This window comes from Elephas maximus, chromosome 12, assembly GCF_024166365.1.
Source record: "Elephas maximus indicus isolate mEleMax1 chromosome 12, mEleMax1 primary haplotype, whole genome shotgun sequence".
Taxonomy (NCBI): Eukaryota; Metazoa; Chordata; class Mammalia; order Proboscidea; family Elephantidae; genus Elephas; species Elephas maximus.
The window spans coordinates 95109638-95126801 of NC_064830.1; the positions used below are offsets into that span (position 1 = coordinate 95109638).

The 17164-nt window shown below is 52.4% G+C and overlaps 1 protein-coding gene across 2 annotated transcripts in view; it reads left to right on the forward strand.

The window, feature by feature from the left end:
- Positions 1 to 550: 550 nt before the first annotated feature.
- Positions 551 to 17164, forward strand: part of DNAAF5 (dynein axonemal assembly factor 5) — a 50083-nt gene continuing 33469 nt past the window's right edge. For both annotated transcript variants that reach the window (XM_049905110.1, XM_049905109.1), the window contains exons 1-4: positions 551 to 1184; positions 4744 to 4928; positions 7375 to 7499; positions 8125 to 8243. In XM_049905110.1, coding sequence (XP_049761067.1) covers positions 581 to 1184; positions 4744 to 4928; positions 7375 to 7499; positions 8125 to 8243 — 1033 coding nt within the window. In that variant the 5' untranslated portion in view covers positions 551 to 580. The remainder of the gene's footprint in view (positions 1185 to 4743; positions 4929 to 7374; positions 7500 to 8124; positions 8244 to 17164) is intronic.

Below are 17164 nucleotides of genomic sequence, written 5' to 3' on the forward strand. Positions count from 1 at the left end.
ACAGCAACAGGTTTGGTTTGTTGTTGTTTCTTTATTTTTTTTGATGTTGGGCCAGCTACTTCTCCATACAAATGGTTTTCCCATCTGTAAAGTGTGAGTAGCAGCTCTGGTGGTGCAGTGGTTAAAGCGCTCAGCTGTTAACCGAAGGGATGATTGGAACGCACCAGTCTGCGGGAGAAAGATATGGCAGTCAGCTTCCGTAAAGATTACAGCCTTGGGAACCCCATGGAGCAGTTCTACTCTGTCCTATACGGTCGCTATGAATCGGAATGGACTCTGCAGCAGTGGGTTTGGTAAACTGAATGCTAGCAACTGCCTCAACTGGACAGTGCCTGGCACACGGTAAACGCTACATAATATCGATATTATTCCGGTTTAATATAGAAAAGCAAAGCTGACTAAGGTGCCCTGCAGTGATGCCGCTAAAGATCGCCGCTCCACTGTCAAAGGCCATTTGCTGTCCGTGTCAAAAGCTACCAATAAAGTTCTATTTGGAGCCAGGCCGGAAGCAGCACCGCAATCCACACCGCAACAGTCGTAAAAGCGCCGGTTTCCCTTAGTTACAGGCAACGCGGGGAAGATGGCGGCGCCGGTGGCAGCGGATGCCCCGGCGCCCCCGGGCCCGGCCGAGACGGCGGAGGCAGCGGAACTGAGCCGCGCCCTGAGCCGCCTGCTGCCGGGGCTGGAGGCAGAGAGCAAGCTGGGGCGGCGGCGCGCGCTGGAGGCCCTGCAGCGCGAGCTGGAGGCGGCGCGGCCCGGGTCGCCCGACACCGCGGACGACGCCGCCGCCTTCCAGGGCCCCTGGGCGCGCCTGCTGCTGCCGCGCCTGCTGCGCTGCCTGGCCGACCCGGCCGAGGGCTGCCGCGCGCTGGCCGCGCACCTGTTGGACCTGGGCCTGCGGCGAGCAGCACGGCCCCAGGACGCCCTGCCGCGCCTACTGCCTGCGCTCGCGGCTCGCCTGGTCGGCCCCGAGGCCACGCGCCGGGCGCCGCCCGAGCCGTGCGAGGAGCTGCGCCTGGCGCTCGTGCAGCTGCTCGGCCTGGCTGTGAGCCTGGGAGGCGCCGCGCTCGCTCCCTACCTCGACGACGCGGTGCGCGTGCTACGCTGCACGCTGCTCGACCCCTTCGCCGCCGTGCGCCGCGAGAGCTGCGCGTGCGCCGCCGAGCTGGCGCGCGCCACGCCAGGTAATGCGCTTGCAGATCGTCCAGGGCAGCCTGGGGTGAGGGGGGTGCGCGGTGCTTGGGGGCTTAACACCTTCCTGCACACCTGCCTGCGAAGGCCTCAGCTGTGGCCCTGAACGGGTGGTCCACTCCAGGATCGCCGCAGCCTCCGCTCTTTTCATCCTGCTCTTCTAAAAAATAAAAATCCCATGGAGTGCGTGTTTAAAACGCAAATTTCTGAGATTCGTCCCAGAAAGTTTTTCTAAGAGGGTCTGGGATGGGTGCTTTCTAATAGTTGCCCCCCTCCCCGGGCGATTTTAATGCAGGTGGTTACGGGAACCTCCTTTAGTAAACACAGTTGTTTCTCTTTTCATTCTCTTTTCTGCTGGAGCCTACCTGTCTTCTTTTCTTGCTTGCACCACTGTTCTAGTTGGGGTTTGCTTTAATCCATTCTCAAGTGATAGCTAGAGTCGTCAACTGTGATCAAGACACTCCCTTTTCCTAAGTGTCCATTTCCCCACGGTGAAGTCCCTGGAGTGATTGGAAAGGTCTTGCAGGATCTTACTCCCTCCCTGGGCTGTCTCAGGCCAGGATGTGAAGTGATAGGAGGATCCCATTTAGTGGTGTCTGGGGAAAGTTTCCCCAAGGAGGTAACTTTCAAGCTGAAAATTGGTGGATGGGAGGGAACTAGCCTTGATAAAAACGTTTGGCAGGTTTGAGGAAGAAAAAGGAGGTCCAGGTACCTAGAGTGGAAGGCACGAGGGACAGGTGGGCTGGGGCCGGATGGTACACAGAGGGTGTGGTAAGGATTTGGATTAATGTCTAGTTCAGTGGGGACCCATGGAAGGGTTCCAAGAGACTTGGACTGTGTTTTTAAAAGATCACTAGCAGTTGTGTGATGAGTAGATTATAGGGATGACAAAGAGGAAATGGTGAAGCCATTTGGAATCCATTATCAGTCAGTGTTTTAGATGATGTTGTCGTGGGCTTTTGGAGTGGGAGGTCTGCCTGCTAATAGAAATGAAGGAAGGTGGACAGGTTAGGAATATTGTGAAGGCAGAACTGACAGGATTTCCTGTTGAGTTGAATGAAGGATGAGGAAGAAGAAGGAGGTTTTGGGTGGGTGTACAGAGAATGAGCTGGATTTAGGGGAATGTCAGGGCTTCCAGTTTGGTCACGTAAAGTTTGAATTTTCAAATTTACAGTCTAAATTCTAGTAGTGCCTGGGGGAAAGGTTTGAGCTGGCAGCCACCACTGGAAATGATAAACATTTAATGCTTTTCTCATCGACGCTCAGCCACCAGTCCCTGCTGTCTGTGCATCAGCTGCTTCTCCATCTTCCAGGGCCTCCCAGCCTTTGGGTGAGTGTGAGCCTGAATCGTTCCCTCTAGGTTGTGAGCTCCAGGAGGGCGAGGCCATTCCTGCCACCCGGCAGGTGCTCAGACTGTCCACACTAATACTTCCTGTGTGAAGGGCTTTACCTCTGCCTGAAGCATTTCCAGCACATCTCTTCCGCCCTTCCCTTCCTTTTGAAGTGGATTCCCATCACAGTTCTTGTCACACTGGGTAGTAACTACTTACTATCTGAGGGTCCGAGAGCTCAAATAACTTGCCCGAAGAATTTTTGAAATAGCCACATTACTGACAGTCCCAGTCAGTGGCAGAACTGAGGGTGAGAATCAAAACAGGAGGCTTAGCCTGGCTATCCTCAAGTCTCTTCTGGCGCCGACTTTCTGTTGTTGTTAGGTGCCGTTGAGTTGGTTCTGACTCATAGCGACCCTGTGCACAACAGAATGAAACACTGCCTGGTCCTGTGCCATCCTTACAATCGTTATGCTTGAGCTTGTTGTTGCAGCCAGTGTGTCAATCCACCTTGTTGAGGGTCTTCCTCTTTTCCACTTACTCTGTATTCTGCCAAGCATGATGTCCTTCTCCAGGGACTGATTCTTCCTGACAACATGTCCAAAGTATGTAAGATGCAGTCTCGCCATCCTTGCTTCTAAGGAGCATTCTGGTTGTACTTCTCCTAAGACAGATTTGTTCGTTCTTTTGGCAGTCCATGGTTTATTCAATATTCTTTGCCAACACCACAATTCAAAGGTGTCAACTCTTCTTCGGTCTTCCTTATTCATTGTCCAGCTTTCACATGCATATGATGTGATTGAAAATACCATGGCTTGGGTCAGGCGCACCTTAGTTTTCAGGGTGACACCTTTGCTCTTCAACACTTTGAAGAGGTCCTTTGCAGCAGATTTGCCCAATGCAATGTGTCTTTTGATTTCTTGACTGCTGCTTCCGTGGCTGTTGAATGTGGATCCAAGTAAAATGAAATCCTTGACAACTTCAGTCTTTTCTCTGTTTATCACGATGTTGCTCATTGGTCCAGTTGTGAGGATTTTTGTTTTCTTTATGTTGAGGTGTAATCCATACTGAAGGCTGTGGTCTTTGATCCTCATTAGTAAGTGCTTCAAGTCCTCTTCACTTTGAGCAAGCAAGGTTGTGTTATCTGCATAACGCAGGTTGTTAATGAGTCTTTCTCCAATCCTGATACCCTGTTCGTCTTCATATAGTCCAGCTTCTCGGATTATTTGGTCAGCATACAGATTAAATAGGTATGGTGAAAAAATACAATCCTGATGCACCCTTTTCCTGACTTTAAACCAATCAGTATCGCCTTGTTCTGTCCAAACAACTGCTTCTTAGTCTATGTAAAGGTTCCTCATGAGCACAATCAAGTGTTCTGGAATTCCCATTCATGGCAGTGTTATCCATAGTTTGTTATGATCCACGCAGTCGAATGCCTTTGTATAGTCAAAAAAACACAGGTAAACATCCTTCTGGTATTCTCTGCTTTCAGCCAGGATCCATCTGACATCAGCAATGATATCCCTGGTTCCACGCCCTCTTCTGAAACCAGCGTGAATTTCTGACTTTCTGTTAGGACCTCATAAATGTGAAGTGGTGTGACTTTGTCTAAAGTGGGGCTGGTTCAGCTCCCCGAAGGCGTTCTGGGTTGATCAGCTTCAGGAACAGCTGGATTTGGGCACTTGCACGGTGTCCTCTGGGCTCTCAGTGTCCTTCCTTTTGTCACTGCCCCAGTCGGGTGCCCCACACAAGCTGTCAGCCCCTGCATGCTCTCCCTCACACCTCCGTTTTCAGGTTAAGTGGAGTGGAGCTCCCAGCTTTCCCCAGTGGTCCCCAGAAGTCTCTGGGTGGTCCAGGTGCCATCGGGGTTGCATGCCCATGCATGAGCCTCTCCCTGGTTGGGATGCGAAGCTCTAGTTGGCAGGCCTCAGTTACGTGCCCATTCCTGCAGCCTGGGCCTTGGGTGGGGGAGGGGAAGGAGTTTGGGGCCCTGCCGTGCACAGCCTGGAGCTGCGGCGCCTGCCCAGCCTGGGTGCCAAGGAATAGGGCCAGGGCCAGGCATAGGAAGAAGCCCTGAAACTGCCCCCCACCCCTAGCCGCTCGCCCACCCTCAACCACTTCCACGTGTAGTGGGAGTCGGGCCTGGGTGCTGAAGGCTGGGGCTGGGGCTGGGTGCTGGGAGAAGCCCTGAAACCAGCCCCCCTGCCCTCCCCCGCAGAGCATTTCCACATGCAGTCTGAGTCCCTGGTGGGCCCACTGATGCAGACCGTCGCCCACCAGCACTGGAAGGTCCGTGTGGCTGTCATTGAGGCCACTGGCACAGTCATCCAGTTTGGCAACGGGAAGTCCGTAGACGACGTGCTCTCTCATCTGGCTCAGCGGCTGTTTGATGATGTCCCACAGGTAACGGATAATCTGTTCCCCGCCACCAGGCAGCTATGAGCGTCTGTAACCCGCTCTCGGACAGTCAGTCCGTCTCTCAGGCAGCGCACGTGTCTGTAACACAGGCCCTGTCATTGTAGGGTGTCACACGCTGCACTCAGCATCCTCCCGTCCCACTCCCTCAGAAGATGTTTCTGTTTGGCATCTTAGAGAAACTGGGGGATCGGGCTGGGGTGCTGAATCATTCCCACCTGTTTGTTTGCCTAATTCCGAGGACTGTGGGAAAGGGTTGTTGTTGTAATGGTTGCATCTTAGAGGGAAGAAAACTCTGAAATGTCTGTACTCCAGTTATCTGCAGAAGCCTCTCTAACATGCCAACCACCAAGGCAGATGTTATTTAAAAGCCACCGTGGATGGTGGTCCAGACTGGGGAGGAGAAGAGCAGGGCCAGGGTGGCTTGTTGGGGATAACGTGTTTTGTTGGAGTTTGAGATAAAGAGACAGACAGATTGAGTCCAGAATACTGGCTTTCTTACTGGCAAATGATGGCTGGGAGGTGTGTCTTAGATGTGAGGCCAAGATTGGCTTGCTTACTGAAACGTCATAAAACTGGGATTACAGAGGAGCAGGGGGAAGCTTCCAGGGGCACGCTCTTCCCATGGGGAAAAAACAGGACAGAAAGGTGGGGCCAAATGCCCCCAATCAGCTGAGGGGCCACAGTGGTCATCCAGAGTGGTTACTAGGCGCCCTTGCCCCAGCATCTTGGCCACTACATTGGCATAGTCAGAGAACTTCCACTCTTGGGTGCCAACTTCTCTCTCATTTCCTTTCCTGGCATGATCGCCTTGATTCCTCCCCAAAACTTCACACACCAGTGACTGTGCCACAGGGCTGGCTAACTGCTAGAATGTTCTCTCCTGCACAGTGCTGTTCCTGGAGTTTGCACGCCCTGACATTGAGCCTACATGACTCACACACGGTCTGGCTCTGTTACCGTGTGCACACAGACTAGAAAGGCTAGAGGCTGGTTGCAGTCACACAGAAGGTGGAGGGGAGAGGGCCTGGGAAATGGCGAAGCCGCCCCTCCCTGCTCCACCCGAGAAAGGTGAAGGAGGCAGAGTGCAGAGATGGCTTCAGTGCAGGCTGGGATGGGGGCGGTCCTGCACCAGGGGATCCATGGGATAGGATAAAGGGGCGAGATGAGTGGGGAGTGGGCCAGCACCGGGGGTTCTGTGGGATGGGGCACAGGGGCGAGATGCTGTGTCCTTTGGGTGCAGTAGTGGCCAGGACCAGAGAGCGGTTGTGGTGTCTTAGGTGTCCCAGCGTCTGTGGCTGTTGAATAGACAGGTGCTGCGGGGCTGATGCAGCTCAGCCCCGAGTTCAGGCCCCGCTGGCAGTCTCTCATGAGGGACAGCAAGGGAGGTGGAGTCTGGTTTGAAGCAGGAGCTAGACATGCTGCCTGTGCTGCCCAGGCTGCCGACTTGCCACCACTCACGAGAGCGTCACTGTCATCAAGCACCTGATCAGACAGGAGCACCCTCCTGCTTGCTGTATCCTGCTCTTCAGGCACCTCGTTGTGCACATCGGTGCTAATCTGTTTTTGTCAGGAGAAACCTTCAGGGAACATTAGACAGGAAGGGCTGGGAGGCATGGTGCCTGTGTCACAGATGGAGAGATCGTCGAGTTTCTCTGCCAAGGCCCCGTGGCTGAGCATCTCGGTATCTGGCTCACGTGGCTGTGGAAGCTCTAGGGAGCATGGCCAAGAGAGCCTGGCCGAGTGCTGTCCTCGGGCCGAGGTGGGACCACGTGCTCCCAGTCAGCTGAGGGCAGGTGTGGCTGGGCAGCCAGGACAGAGGAGGGGCTGGGGGCTGGGGCAGTACCTGAGTCTCATCTCAGGCTCTGCCCTTGGGGGGCTCAACCCAAGACCCGGGTGTGTTTTTAAGCTGCTTATTACTCTCCTGGTAGTGGGGCAGGTAGTGGCCTTCCTTTTCAGACTTCCGTCCTGTGGGGGGCAGGTGGAGCCCCCTCCTCAAGCAGCAGCAGCACCCGCTGGTGCCCTTCGGTTCCCCTGGAAGGGCCTATTGCTCTAGCACCAGCAGCCTTTGCACCGTGGGCCTAGATGTGGGCACTTCCTACTGGGCAGCCACAGCTTGTCTCAGTGCGCACGGGGAACAGTCCATGCCTGACCAGGAGTTGTCACAGGGAAGACTTTGTATCACGCGGGACAACAACTGTGGATTCCTGCTCTGGACACCAGGGTCAGCCCAGAGACAGGGCATGGCTCGCGCTGGAGACACTGCGTTCCCAGGGACCAGCAGGGCAGCCAGGAGGCCCTGGAACCTGGCCTGGGAGCTGAGCGTAGAGCCTGGGGCCCGGTGCACGTTTCCCTCAGTTGTGAGCCCGTAGGGGAGTTCAGCGTGGCCCTGGTGATTCTTCACACGTGAGCCCTTCTCACTTCCCCGATGCAGGTGCGGCAGGCGGTGACCTCCGTGGTGGGAGGCTGGCTGCTGGAGCTGCGGGACCGGTACTCCTTCTTCCACAAGCTCATCCCACTGTTGCTGAGCAGCCTGGACGACGAGCTCCCCGAGATCAGGTGAGGGCGCGGGGGACAGGACATGGGGGAGGATGTGGGGAACAGCCGGGGGCAGGTTGGGAACGCCTGGGGGTGCGGGGTGCAGGTGGGGCAGGCATAGGTGAAGGCATAGGGGGCGGGGGGCAGGTGAGTACGTGGGCGTGGAGGGCAGCTGGGGCAGGGCTCGCTGAATCCCATTCCCCCAAAATGTTGCAGACAGTAGGTTTCTTGTCTTCTGTGCACCAGGGAACCTGCTTTCCCAAGTTGTCAGTCACAGGAATGGCTGTGTCTCTTTGCTCCAGAATCTTCTGGAAACACACCCAGTCCCTTGTTCTGTTACAAGACTGTGGTGTAAGGAGGGTCTCTGACTGTGAAGACACATTTCTGTATCTTTTCTGTGTTGTGATTGGTCGCATGTCAGCTTCTTCCAGTACTATCAGTGAAGTCCTCAAATGCTTCACAGAACTGGGGTGCTGGACCGTCCCGCTCACTCACCGATGGAGTGTGTTTACCTAAAGCCACATCCCAGCTCAGTAGTGAGCGGTCACATGGGGTCACCTAAGGCTGTAGGAACCACGACCAACCCTCCACTGCCTCCTTGGATGTGCACTAACCCTGCGTGGTGTCTGTCCTTGTTGTGCTGCAGGGAGTTGGCCGCCAGCCTCTGGGAGAAGGTTGGCTTGCAGTGGCAGAAGGAGAACGAGGAGGACCTGAAGGACAAGCTGGACTTCGCCACCCCACCACCCCCCCACTACCCGCTGCAAGGTGGGTGCTGCGAATTGGTGCTGCTTTCCCAGGGGACAGGACAGTGAGCAAACCATTGAGCTGCAAGGAAGGCCTTTGGTTCCTGGTTCTGCCTGGACCAGAGGGGCATAGTGCCCTGGCCTCAGGGGACAGATGAGGCATCTCCTGTCCAGCCACGCTGTGTGGCAACCCACACAAGCTGAGGAGTTGGGAGCGCCACGGGTAGCCCAACATGCCTTCTTGGGGCACCTCCGTCCTCCTGCCATTGCCTGAGGGCCATGCTTCCCTCCCAGTTGGTTCCCATTGGAGTGGCAGGGGCTCTCGGAGAAATCCACGCTCACCTTGAAATCCCTGGGCTCTGTGGCTGTGGGGTTTCCTGAGCTTGTGTGTGTGCACGTGAGGGTACTCCAGAGAGCAAGAGGGTGCTCGTCATGTAGAGAGAGCTGAACATATAGGTCACAGACGACATAAGATTCTTGAGCTTTAGCGTCATGTCCACGCGTGGGCAGGGTCTCCTGTTGGATGCCTCCCGTCCTCCCCAGTTATCTGGCCCCTGCCAAACTGAGCACGTGTTCATGTGTCTGCTGGTTCACTTTTCCTTGAACCGTAGGCAGAACGTGATATCACGGCATGCCACCCAGCCCAGCACTGCGCCCAAACCAGGCTGCGAGCCTCTCACCCTCCACCCCCGGCCTCTGGCCCCGGCCGCTCACTGTAGGTCTTCTTAGAAACTGTTGGCTCTCAGGGTTTGAGGTGTCTTCCTTCACTCTAATCTGTCTGCAGCGCATTTTCTTAGAATTAATATAATAGAGACACACTGACAAGGATGAGGTGGTTACAAATGCCCCCAGGTCAAACCCCAGGCATGGGGATTTACAGACCGATACAGCTCTTTGTGTGCTTGCCACAGTCTGCCCACGCATAGTTCACCGAAAAGTATTTATGAGCACACAGGACCATCCTTCGGATGTGAACAGGCCTGAGGCCATCCTGCACCATCCACACATGGGAAGTGAAAACAGGGCGTGGGAGCCCGCTAACTTATTAGAAAGATGTGCCTCTTGGAATGTGGCAAACACCAAGGGACCCAAAGAGCCCTGCGCATGCTGACCGGCCTTTTCCAAGGACCTAATGTGCGAGTTGCCCTTTTCTGAGAGCCTACTGTGTGCAGGGGCCGCTTGAGGGGCTCCATTTCAAGGCCTTCTCATGGTCTGGGGAAATAAAATTTCTTCCAGGTACAGCCTGATTTAGAAATAGTTAAAGGGTGAGGGGATTCTTCTAACCAATAGTTATGAAAAGCTAATTAGTTATGCATTCCAAGACTTGGAGGATACAGTTAGGCTCAGAATGTTTGTTTCAACTTGAGCGGAATAAATTTGGAATTGAATTACAATCAAAGTTAGTGTCATAAGCATTAGATGTATATCTTAGATTTTTGGCATATTCCCCTAAAATTATTTTTTTAGGCTGTAGATTTGAATTTTAAAACTAATCTTCAGTTTGTTTTTTTTTTAACATATTTCAATCGTCAGAGTATGCCAGTCTGCTCCACAAAACCTCCTCATCTGCCATCCTGCCCCCGGCTCCCTGTGCCTCTTCCTTCATCTGGGGTCTGTGACACCCCGCCTCCCCCTGATTCATAGCACCCGGTCCCTCAGCGCAGGCTGCCTACTTTGATTGTGATATAGTTCACGCCAGCGGAATCTGCCCTGTGTGGTTACAGCGCTTTAAGTTTTGACAGACGCATAGACCTGAGACTCCACCACAGTCAGGGCAGGGGGGTTCCCATCCCCCCAAAACTCCCCCCTGCTCTCTGCTGGCAGCCCCTCCCCCCCACCCCCCCATCTATCACTGATCTGTTCCCTCTCCCTGTAGATCTGCCTTTTCTAGAGGGCTATGGGAACGGGTCCATACAGTGGGTAGCCTTTCAGCCTGGCTCCTCACCCAGCACCAGGCCTTGGAGATACACCCATGTTGCTGTGTGTCATCAGTAGTTGTCTCGTTTTTACTCATGAGTGATACTCCATTAAGGCCCCTAGGTGACGCACACAGTTTGCAGTCGGCTGCAAACCAGAAGGTTGGCTGTTCAGGTCCACCCGGCAGCGCCGTGGAAGAAGGGCCTGATGGTCTGCTTCTGTAGAGATTACAGACAAGAAAATCCTGTGGGGCAGCTCTACTGTGTCACGTGGGGGTGCCATGAGTCAGAATCAACTCAACGGCACATAACAACGACAAAATTCCATCGCACCCGTCTGTTTATCTGTTCACCAATCGGAGAGCATTTGGGTCATTTCTGGTTTTTTGATGATTACACAGAAAGCCGATATAAACACTTGCATGCAGGTTTTTACATGAATATATGTTTTCATTCGTTTGGATAATACCCAGGAATGGGAGTGCTGGGTCACGTAGTAGTCGTGTATTTAACTGACTTAAGAAGCCACCAGGCTGCCTTCCATTCCGCAGTGGCTGCACCATCCTGCACTCTCACCAGCGATGGATGAGGGCTCCTGTTGCTCCACGTCCTCGTCAGCACTTGGTGGTGTTGGAGTTCTTTGTTTGGCCTGTGTTTTCAGCCATTCTAACAGGTGTGTGGGTTTTAATTTGCAAGTCCCTCATGACTAATGATGTTGAGCGTCTTTTCTTGGGCTTATTTCTTATGTTTGTCCATGTGTCTTCTTAGGTTACGTGTCTACTGAGGTCTTTTGCCCACGTTTTAAATTTGGTTATTTTCTTGTTAAGGAGTTTTGAGGATTCTTCGTATGTTTTGGATACAAATCCAGGGTCAGATTATGTGCTCTGCAAATATTTTCTCTGGCCAGGTTGCCTTTCAACTCCCCAAGCTCGTTCCCATCAGAAGGTCTGGCGCACGCCATCCTTCCTCTGCCAGGAACGCTCCCCCCAGGTCTTCCTGCCGGCTCCTCCCTGCCTTCAAGGGCTACCTCCCTCCCTCTGCTTGCTCTGCCTCCGCCTGTAACTCCTCACCCTGAGCTCATGTTGGGGCTGATTATGTTGTCTCTACTGCTCTGTCCCCCCACCTGAGACAGGCCACACCACCTGGGACAGGTGCTGCCAGGTGCAGAGCTGGCTGTCAGGCGTCAGACCAGTGGATGGTGTGTTTCTCCTGCTGAACGTGAAGGCAGGATCCAGGCCTGGGATCTGAGAGTGAGCAGAACTCACTGCTGACGTCCACTGTGCCCAGATTCTATGACCTGCCAAGGAAGGAACCGTGGACGCCATACCAGAGCAGAGTCCAGTTTCCCCCTTCCAGAGAAAACAGGGTGTCAGAGCACAGACACATACTCCAGATACATGGTTTGTCATCGGCTCTAAAGACACCACGTGCATTTCCTGCCCTAGCCCTGGACAACGACTCTGCCACAAACCCAGCTGCGTGCCAGAAGGGGTCTCCTGGAGCATCTTTGAGTCAGTTACTCGCTGGACAGTGTTCACGTCTCAAGTACAAGTACAGGTTTATGCTTGATGTGGGCCTAATGATCGCCCCATGGGTCCCCCGCACCCCTGCACAGGCCCACCTGGTGACAGCAGGCTCTGGGGTCCCTTCTGCTGTGAAATCGTGTCTCTATTAACATAGTTTTCTTGATGTCGCCTGAGTGAGACAGGTGGTCCTTCTTCATGGTAGTGAGTGGCTGTGACATGCCAGATCTTTGCACAGGAGAACAGGCCAGCTTTTCTGTTTTGTTCTTTCACCTGTTTTGGGGATGAGCCGAGCTCCCCGTAAGTAAATGGCATCACTGTTCAAGCTGCTCTCTATGCGACGCCCTCCCAGCGCTGCTCCCCACCTGAGAGCTCGGCTCAGTGGTGTCTCCATCGGATACCCAAGAAGACCGGGCCTGAACAGAGGCTGTCAGAAGTGCCGCATGTGCAGAGGAAAGGGGAGGGGGGGTCAGACCGGCTGGAGGAAGATGTGCATTGTATAGACTGCTTGGAGCATGACCCACTCTGTGATAGATGTGCCTGTTACAGAGTAGTGACTCCTTGTCATGGGACCAGGAAAGGAGCAAGGGCCCCCATCATTTAGGGGTGCCAGCCGTACCTTGCCTGTTCTTTACAGATGAGGCTAAAAAGGCAGCTGCCTTATCCACAGTCAGGAGTCCGTATCAGCTCCGTGAACCCAGGGCTCATGTTCTGATCATGTACAGGGTCCTTGTGACCCTGTCTTGAATTCCTGAGGTCTCTCCTCTGCCCCCTTTAACGGTCTGTAAATGCACAGAGAGGGGGAGACCACTATTGGGTTTGACAAACAGATGAAGAAATGGATGGACTGTTTTTCTGCCTGCAGTTGAGTTGAACTTAGTCTAATTGTGCAAAAGTAAGGTGCCTTGATGTTCCCATGCTTCCGAACTGACGGCGTCTGTTACCACTGGCTTCTCCTGGACGTTGGAGGCAGAGGGAGAGTTGTGTTCGAAAAAACAGCACCATGGGCAGGAAGTCCATTCACCTGTGCTCCAAGGCCCAGCCTCACCCTGCAGAAGTTGGCCCTCTCCACACTCACTCACCGAGGCTGCCTGCTGCTCACGCCAGCTCTGCCAGAGCCTCAGGAGAGCCCCAGGTTGAAGCTGCGCTCTTGACCACAACCATGCGGAGATTGAGGGGCGTGTTTGCAACACTTGGGGACAGCTGACCACGTGCTGCACCACCTGCAACGATGGTGCAGTGCTGCCTTGGGAAAGGCACGTCAGGATTAGAAGGAGATTGTTTGGTGGCAGAAGAAACAAGGGGGAAGTGCAGGCGATTGTGTGGCCAAACATCAGCAGGGTCTTTGGGTCCCTGCACTCAGGAGATAGAGGCAGAGGTCCCGTGTACTGCCAACCCGATGGTGCCTTCGAGTGCGTGTCTCAGGCCCTGTCATGCTGCTGTGTGTGTAGTGAGGAGCTTGGGTGCCCAGGAGCCCTTGGCCACAGAGCCCTTGATTGATCGGCCCCAAGTTGGCCATGCATGGTGCAGGTCGGTTCAGCAAGTGCTTTGAGTTCGTGATGAAGATGGTCCCACAACACAGAAGTGTCACCAGTCTCCGAAGTTACACTCCTGTTCCGAGAGAGGACTCCTCCGGAGTGGTTGCTTCCCTGCAGGGGCTGCATCGAGCTGAACTGCACGCCAGGTTTTTATCTTAATTATTTTTAAAACAGACATATCCTGGTCTTTGCTCCTGGAGAAGAGACAAGGTTGTCAATGGTGAAAGGAAAGATGTGGTTTCCTAACGTCCAGAGCAGAGGGCAGGCCTGTGGTTCCCACAGCCAGTGGAAATGTGAGGAGGAGTCTCCTGCTCTCCATTCTGATGCTGAGACCATCCCTGGAGAGGCCCACAGTTCTTCCCAAGACCCCGGATGCAGCTGGCGTGGGGCTTTATGCGGGAACAAGCCACCATGGAGGAGAAAACAAGGGTTCACCTCTGCTGTGAGCAAGAGCTTGAACCTCGACCTTCAGAAGTGAGAGGTTACCATTCTCAGTGCTTCTGAGAGCAGTCCTCTCTTCTCTGCATGTGCCTTGTAGAGTCTGTGAACTTTGACACCACTCCCCCCTTCTTCACATGACACCGGTCATCCTCTCCTTCACTGCTGGTTTTTAACAAAGTTGGACAATCTGCCATCCATTGCTATCATATTTAGTTTTGCCTCAGTTATGGAAACAAACGGGCCTTGTATTTCATGGCATCTGTTTTGCTTGTGATCGAGTAAGCCTTTTTTAACTGTGGTCCTCTGCCATGCCGCCCAAAAGCTGAGCCAATTCCGTTCTTTTCTGCTCTCACCACCTCTGTCCACTTAAATTGTCTTCTCGTGTCCTTTGCTTGCCAAAGTGCTGCAGTTATGTTTTCAAAGAAAAGATTAATAGATCCTTGCTGAGCTTCCTGGGCAACTGGCCTGGCAGTTTTGGACTCTGGCCTTCAGACGTTGTAATTGCTGTAGACCTCGGCCATGTCTTCCTTTTTACCTTTGCTGCCAACTGCATCCATTTCCTTTCTGTTTTAACTACTGCAGGTAAACAGACAAAGCACACTAACCTAGTGTTCTGTGTCGTAAATTGAAAAATAAATAGTCAGATCTGGGAAGGAATTTAGATGTCGAGAAATCAGAGCCCTTGCTGATGGGAAGATGGAAGAGTACAGTCGCTCTGAAAAACAGACTGGCAGCTTCTTAAAAAAGGTAAACATAGAGTTACCCCGTGACCCAGCAGTTTCCTAGGCGTACACCCAAAAGAAATGAAAACGTGTCCACGGGAGAACTTGTACGTGGACGATCACAGCAGTGCTATTCGTGATAACCAACAGGTGGAAACAGCCCGGGTGTGCGTCAGCAGGTGGACGGAGGAGCAGCCTGTGATGTATCCATACCATGGAATACCACTCAGCGAGAAAAAGGGATGACATTCTGCTCCGTCGTGCTAAGTGCAGGAAGCCCGTGTGCTTGAAATGTCCAGGAAGCACAAAGCTGTAGGGACTGGAGGCAGAGCAGTGGTTGTCTGAGGTTAGACATGGGAGTGGGGAACGACCACAAACGGACGTGAGAGAATGTCTTAGGGAATGGGAGTGTTCTACGGCTGGTTTATGGTGGGTGGTGACCATACAGCTGAATAAACTTACTAAGACTCATCAACTCATACTTAAAATGGGTGAGTTTTATGATGTGTACATTATGCCTCGTAAAGCTGTTTTTTTAAATCCCACAGAGGCCGGGATCGATTCTAACAGTCTGCTTATGCTTTCAGTAAATATTTCAGTCCTTTGAAGAACGGGCCCCTTTTCTGCTCATAGACTTGAGTGTGCTTTCCCCTGGCTTTTGGTCCCCCCTCCCCCATGATGCTGCCATGTGGCAGGACAACCAGACCTGGGGACACTGCACCAGCCCACGGGCCACCCAGCAGCCACTGCCTCAGAGTGCAGACTAGGAAGGGAAAGTGCCCTTGCTAGGAGGTGTCTGAGGGGGTCTGTCAGGCCTAAGGCTATTTCTCGGGGACCTGTCTTTGTTACACTGCTGCTGTGGGCTGCCTTTCCACCTCATTTTCTCCCCAACCACCAACATCTTTGTCGTTGTCAGGAGTCCTTTGCAGATGCCCACGCTGGATTCAGGATGACTCTTGTTTAAAGATTCCATGTGTTCACACCTCAGCTTCTGTTTACTGTGTTTGTATGTTCCTGTGGTAACCCCTTTGAGATACGCACACTCAGACAAGATTTCATTCCTTCAACAACTTCTGTGGGAACTTCTCGGCAGTGGGTCAGATTTGGCTTTGAGCTGTGAATGGTTGACCCTGGTCTAGAAGAATATCATCAAGGGCAGTAAGTAGCTGCTACACCAAGTGCAGAAACACAGGGTTCAGAGCCATACAGTAGTGAGGTCCAACAGTTCTTAAAAAGACCTTTGTGAGCCCACATAAGGAGCCCTGGTTGCCCAGTGGTTAAGCACTCAGCAGCTAACCAAAAGGTGGCTCCACGGGAGAAAGACCTGGCGATCTGCCTCCATAAAGACTACAGCCAAGAAAATGCTGCCGTGTCACATGGGGTTGCCATGAGTCAGAATCGACAAGACAGCACCCACCAACAGCAACAGCCCCACATGCCCACAAATGTTCTGTGCCAGCCATCAGCAGACTCTCCGTGACTGTTATTTTCATCTGTTTCTCTCATTTTACACACTTCCTACAGTGGAAGTTTCATCAGAATGTACTGTTTTGATTTTTTTGTTTGTTTATTTGGTATTTTTACAAAATTACGACACGCTTATGTGAACAGTCAACAGAATGTCAATCATTTGGAACTAATTCTGTAATACAGCATAAAAATAGAGAAGTGACAGGAGTGGAAAGTTAGAAATGGCGTTTCACGGTACAAGCTGTTCTTTCAACTGAAACAGACCCTTGAAATTCTGATACTTCGCAGCTTCATTTCTGTCTTTAAAATTGTTTTCAAAATTTAAGACTGAAATCTTTTAATCAAAATCCTAGAAGTTTTTTTTTTTTTTTTTTAAGTAGAAATCAGCAAGCTTATTCTAAAATCCATATGGCAACACATAGGACCTAGAATAGCCAAAATTTTGAAAATGAAGAACAGAGTTGAAGGACCAATACTACCTGGTTTCAAAACTTATAAAACAACAGTAATAAAGACAGCATGGTATGGTGTAAATGTGGACACCCAGGCCGTGGAGCAGAATGGTTAGCTGCTGTGGAGTTGGCCCTGACTCACGGTGACCCCATGCACCACGGAACAAAATGCTGCTTGATCCTGAGCCATCCCCACGATCAGCTGAGGATCAGGCCGTCGTGATCTGTGGGGTTTTCACTGGCTGATTCTTGGAATTAGATCACCAGGCCTTTCTTCCCAGGCCGCCTTAGTCTGGAAGCTCCCCTGAATAGAGAACTGACACACTCGTGTATGGAGAGTGATTTTCAGCAAAGGTGCTGGAACAAGTGGATAAAGAACTCTCAAAACTCATACTAAGGAAACAAACAATCCAGTATTTTAAAACAGGCAAAAAAAGATTTGAAAAAAACACCTCACTAAAGAAGGTTTGCACAAAAGCAAAGAAGTTTCCTGAAATAAACTGAATGCTTCAAAGGCCAGAGTAGCAGGGGCGAGGGTTTGAAGACCATGGTTTCAGGGAACATCTAAGTCAATTGGCATAATAAAATCTATTAAGAAAATGTTCTCCATCCCACTTTGGAGAGTGGCGTCTGGGGTCTTAAATGCTAGCAAGCAGCTGTCTAAGATGCATCAATTGGCCTCAACCCACCTGAAGCAAGGAAGAATGAAGGGCACCAAAGACACAAGGTAATCATGAGCCTGAGAGACAGAAAGGACCACATAAACCAGAGACTACATCAGCCTGAGACCAGAAGAGCTAGATGGTGCCTGGTCACAACCGATGGCTGCCCTGACAGGGAACTCAACAGAGAAACTCCGAGGGAGCAGGAGAGCAGTGGGA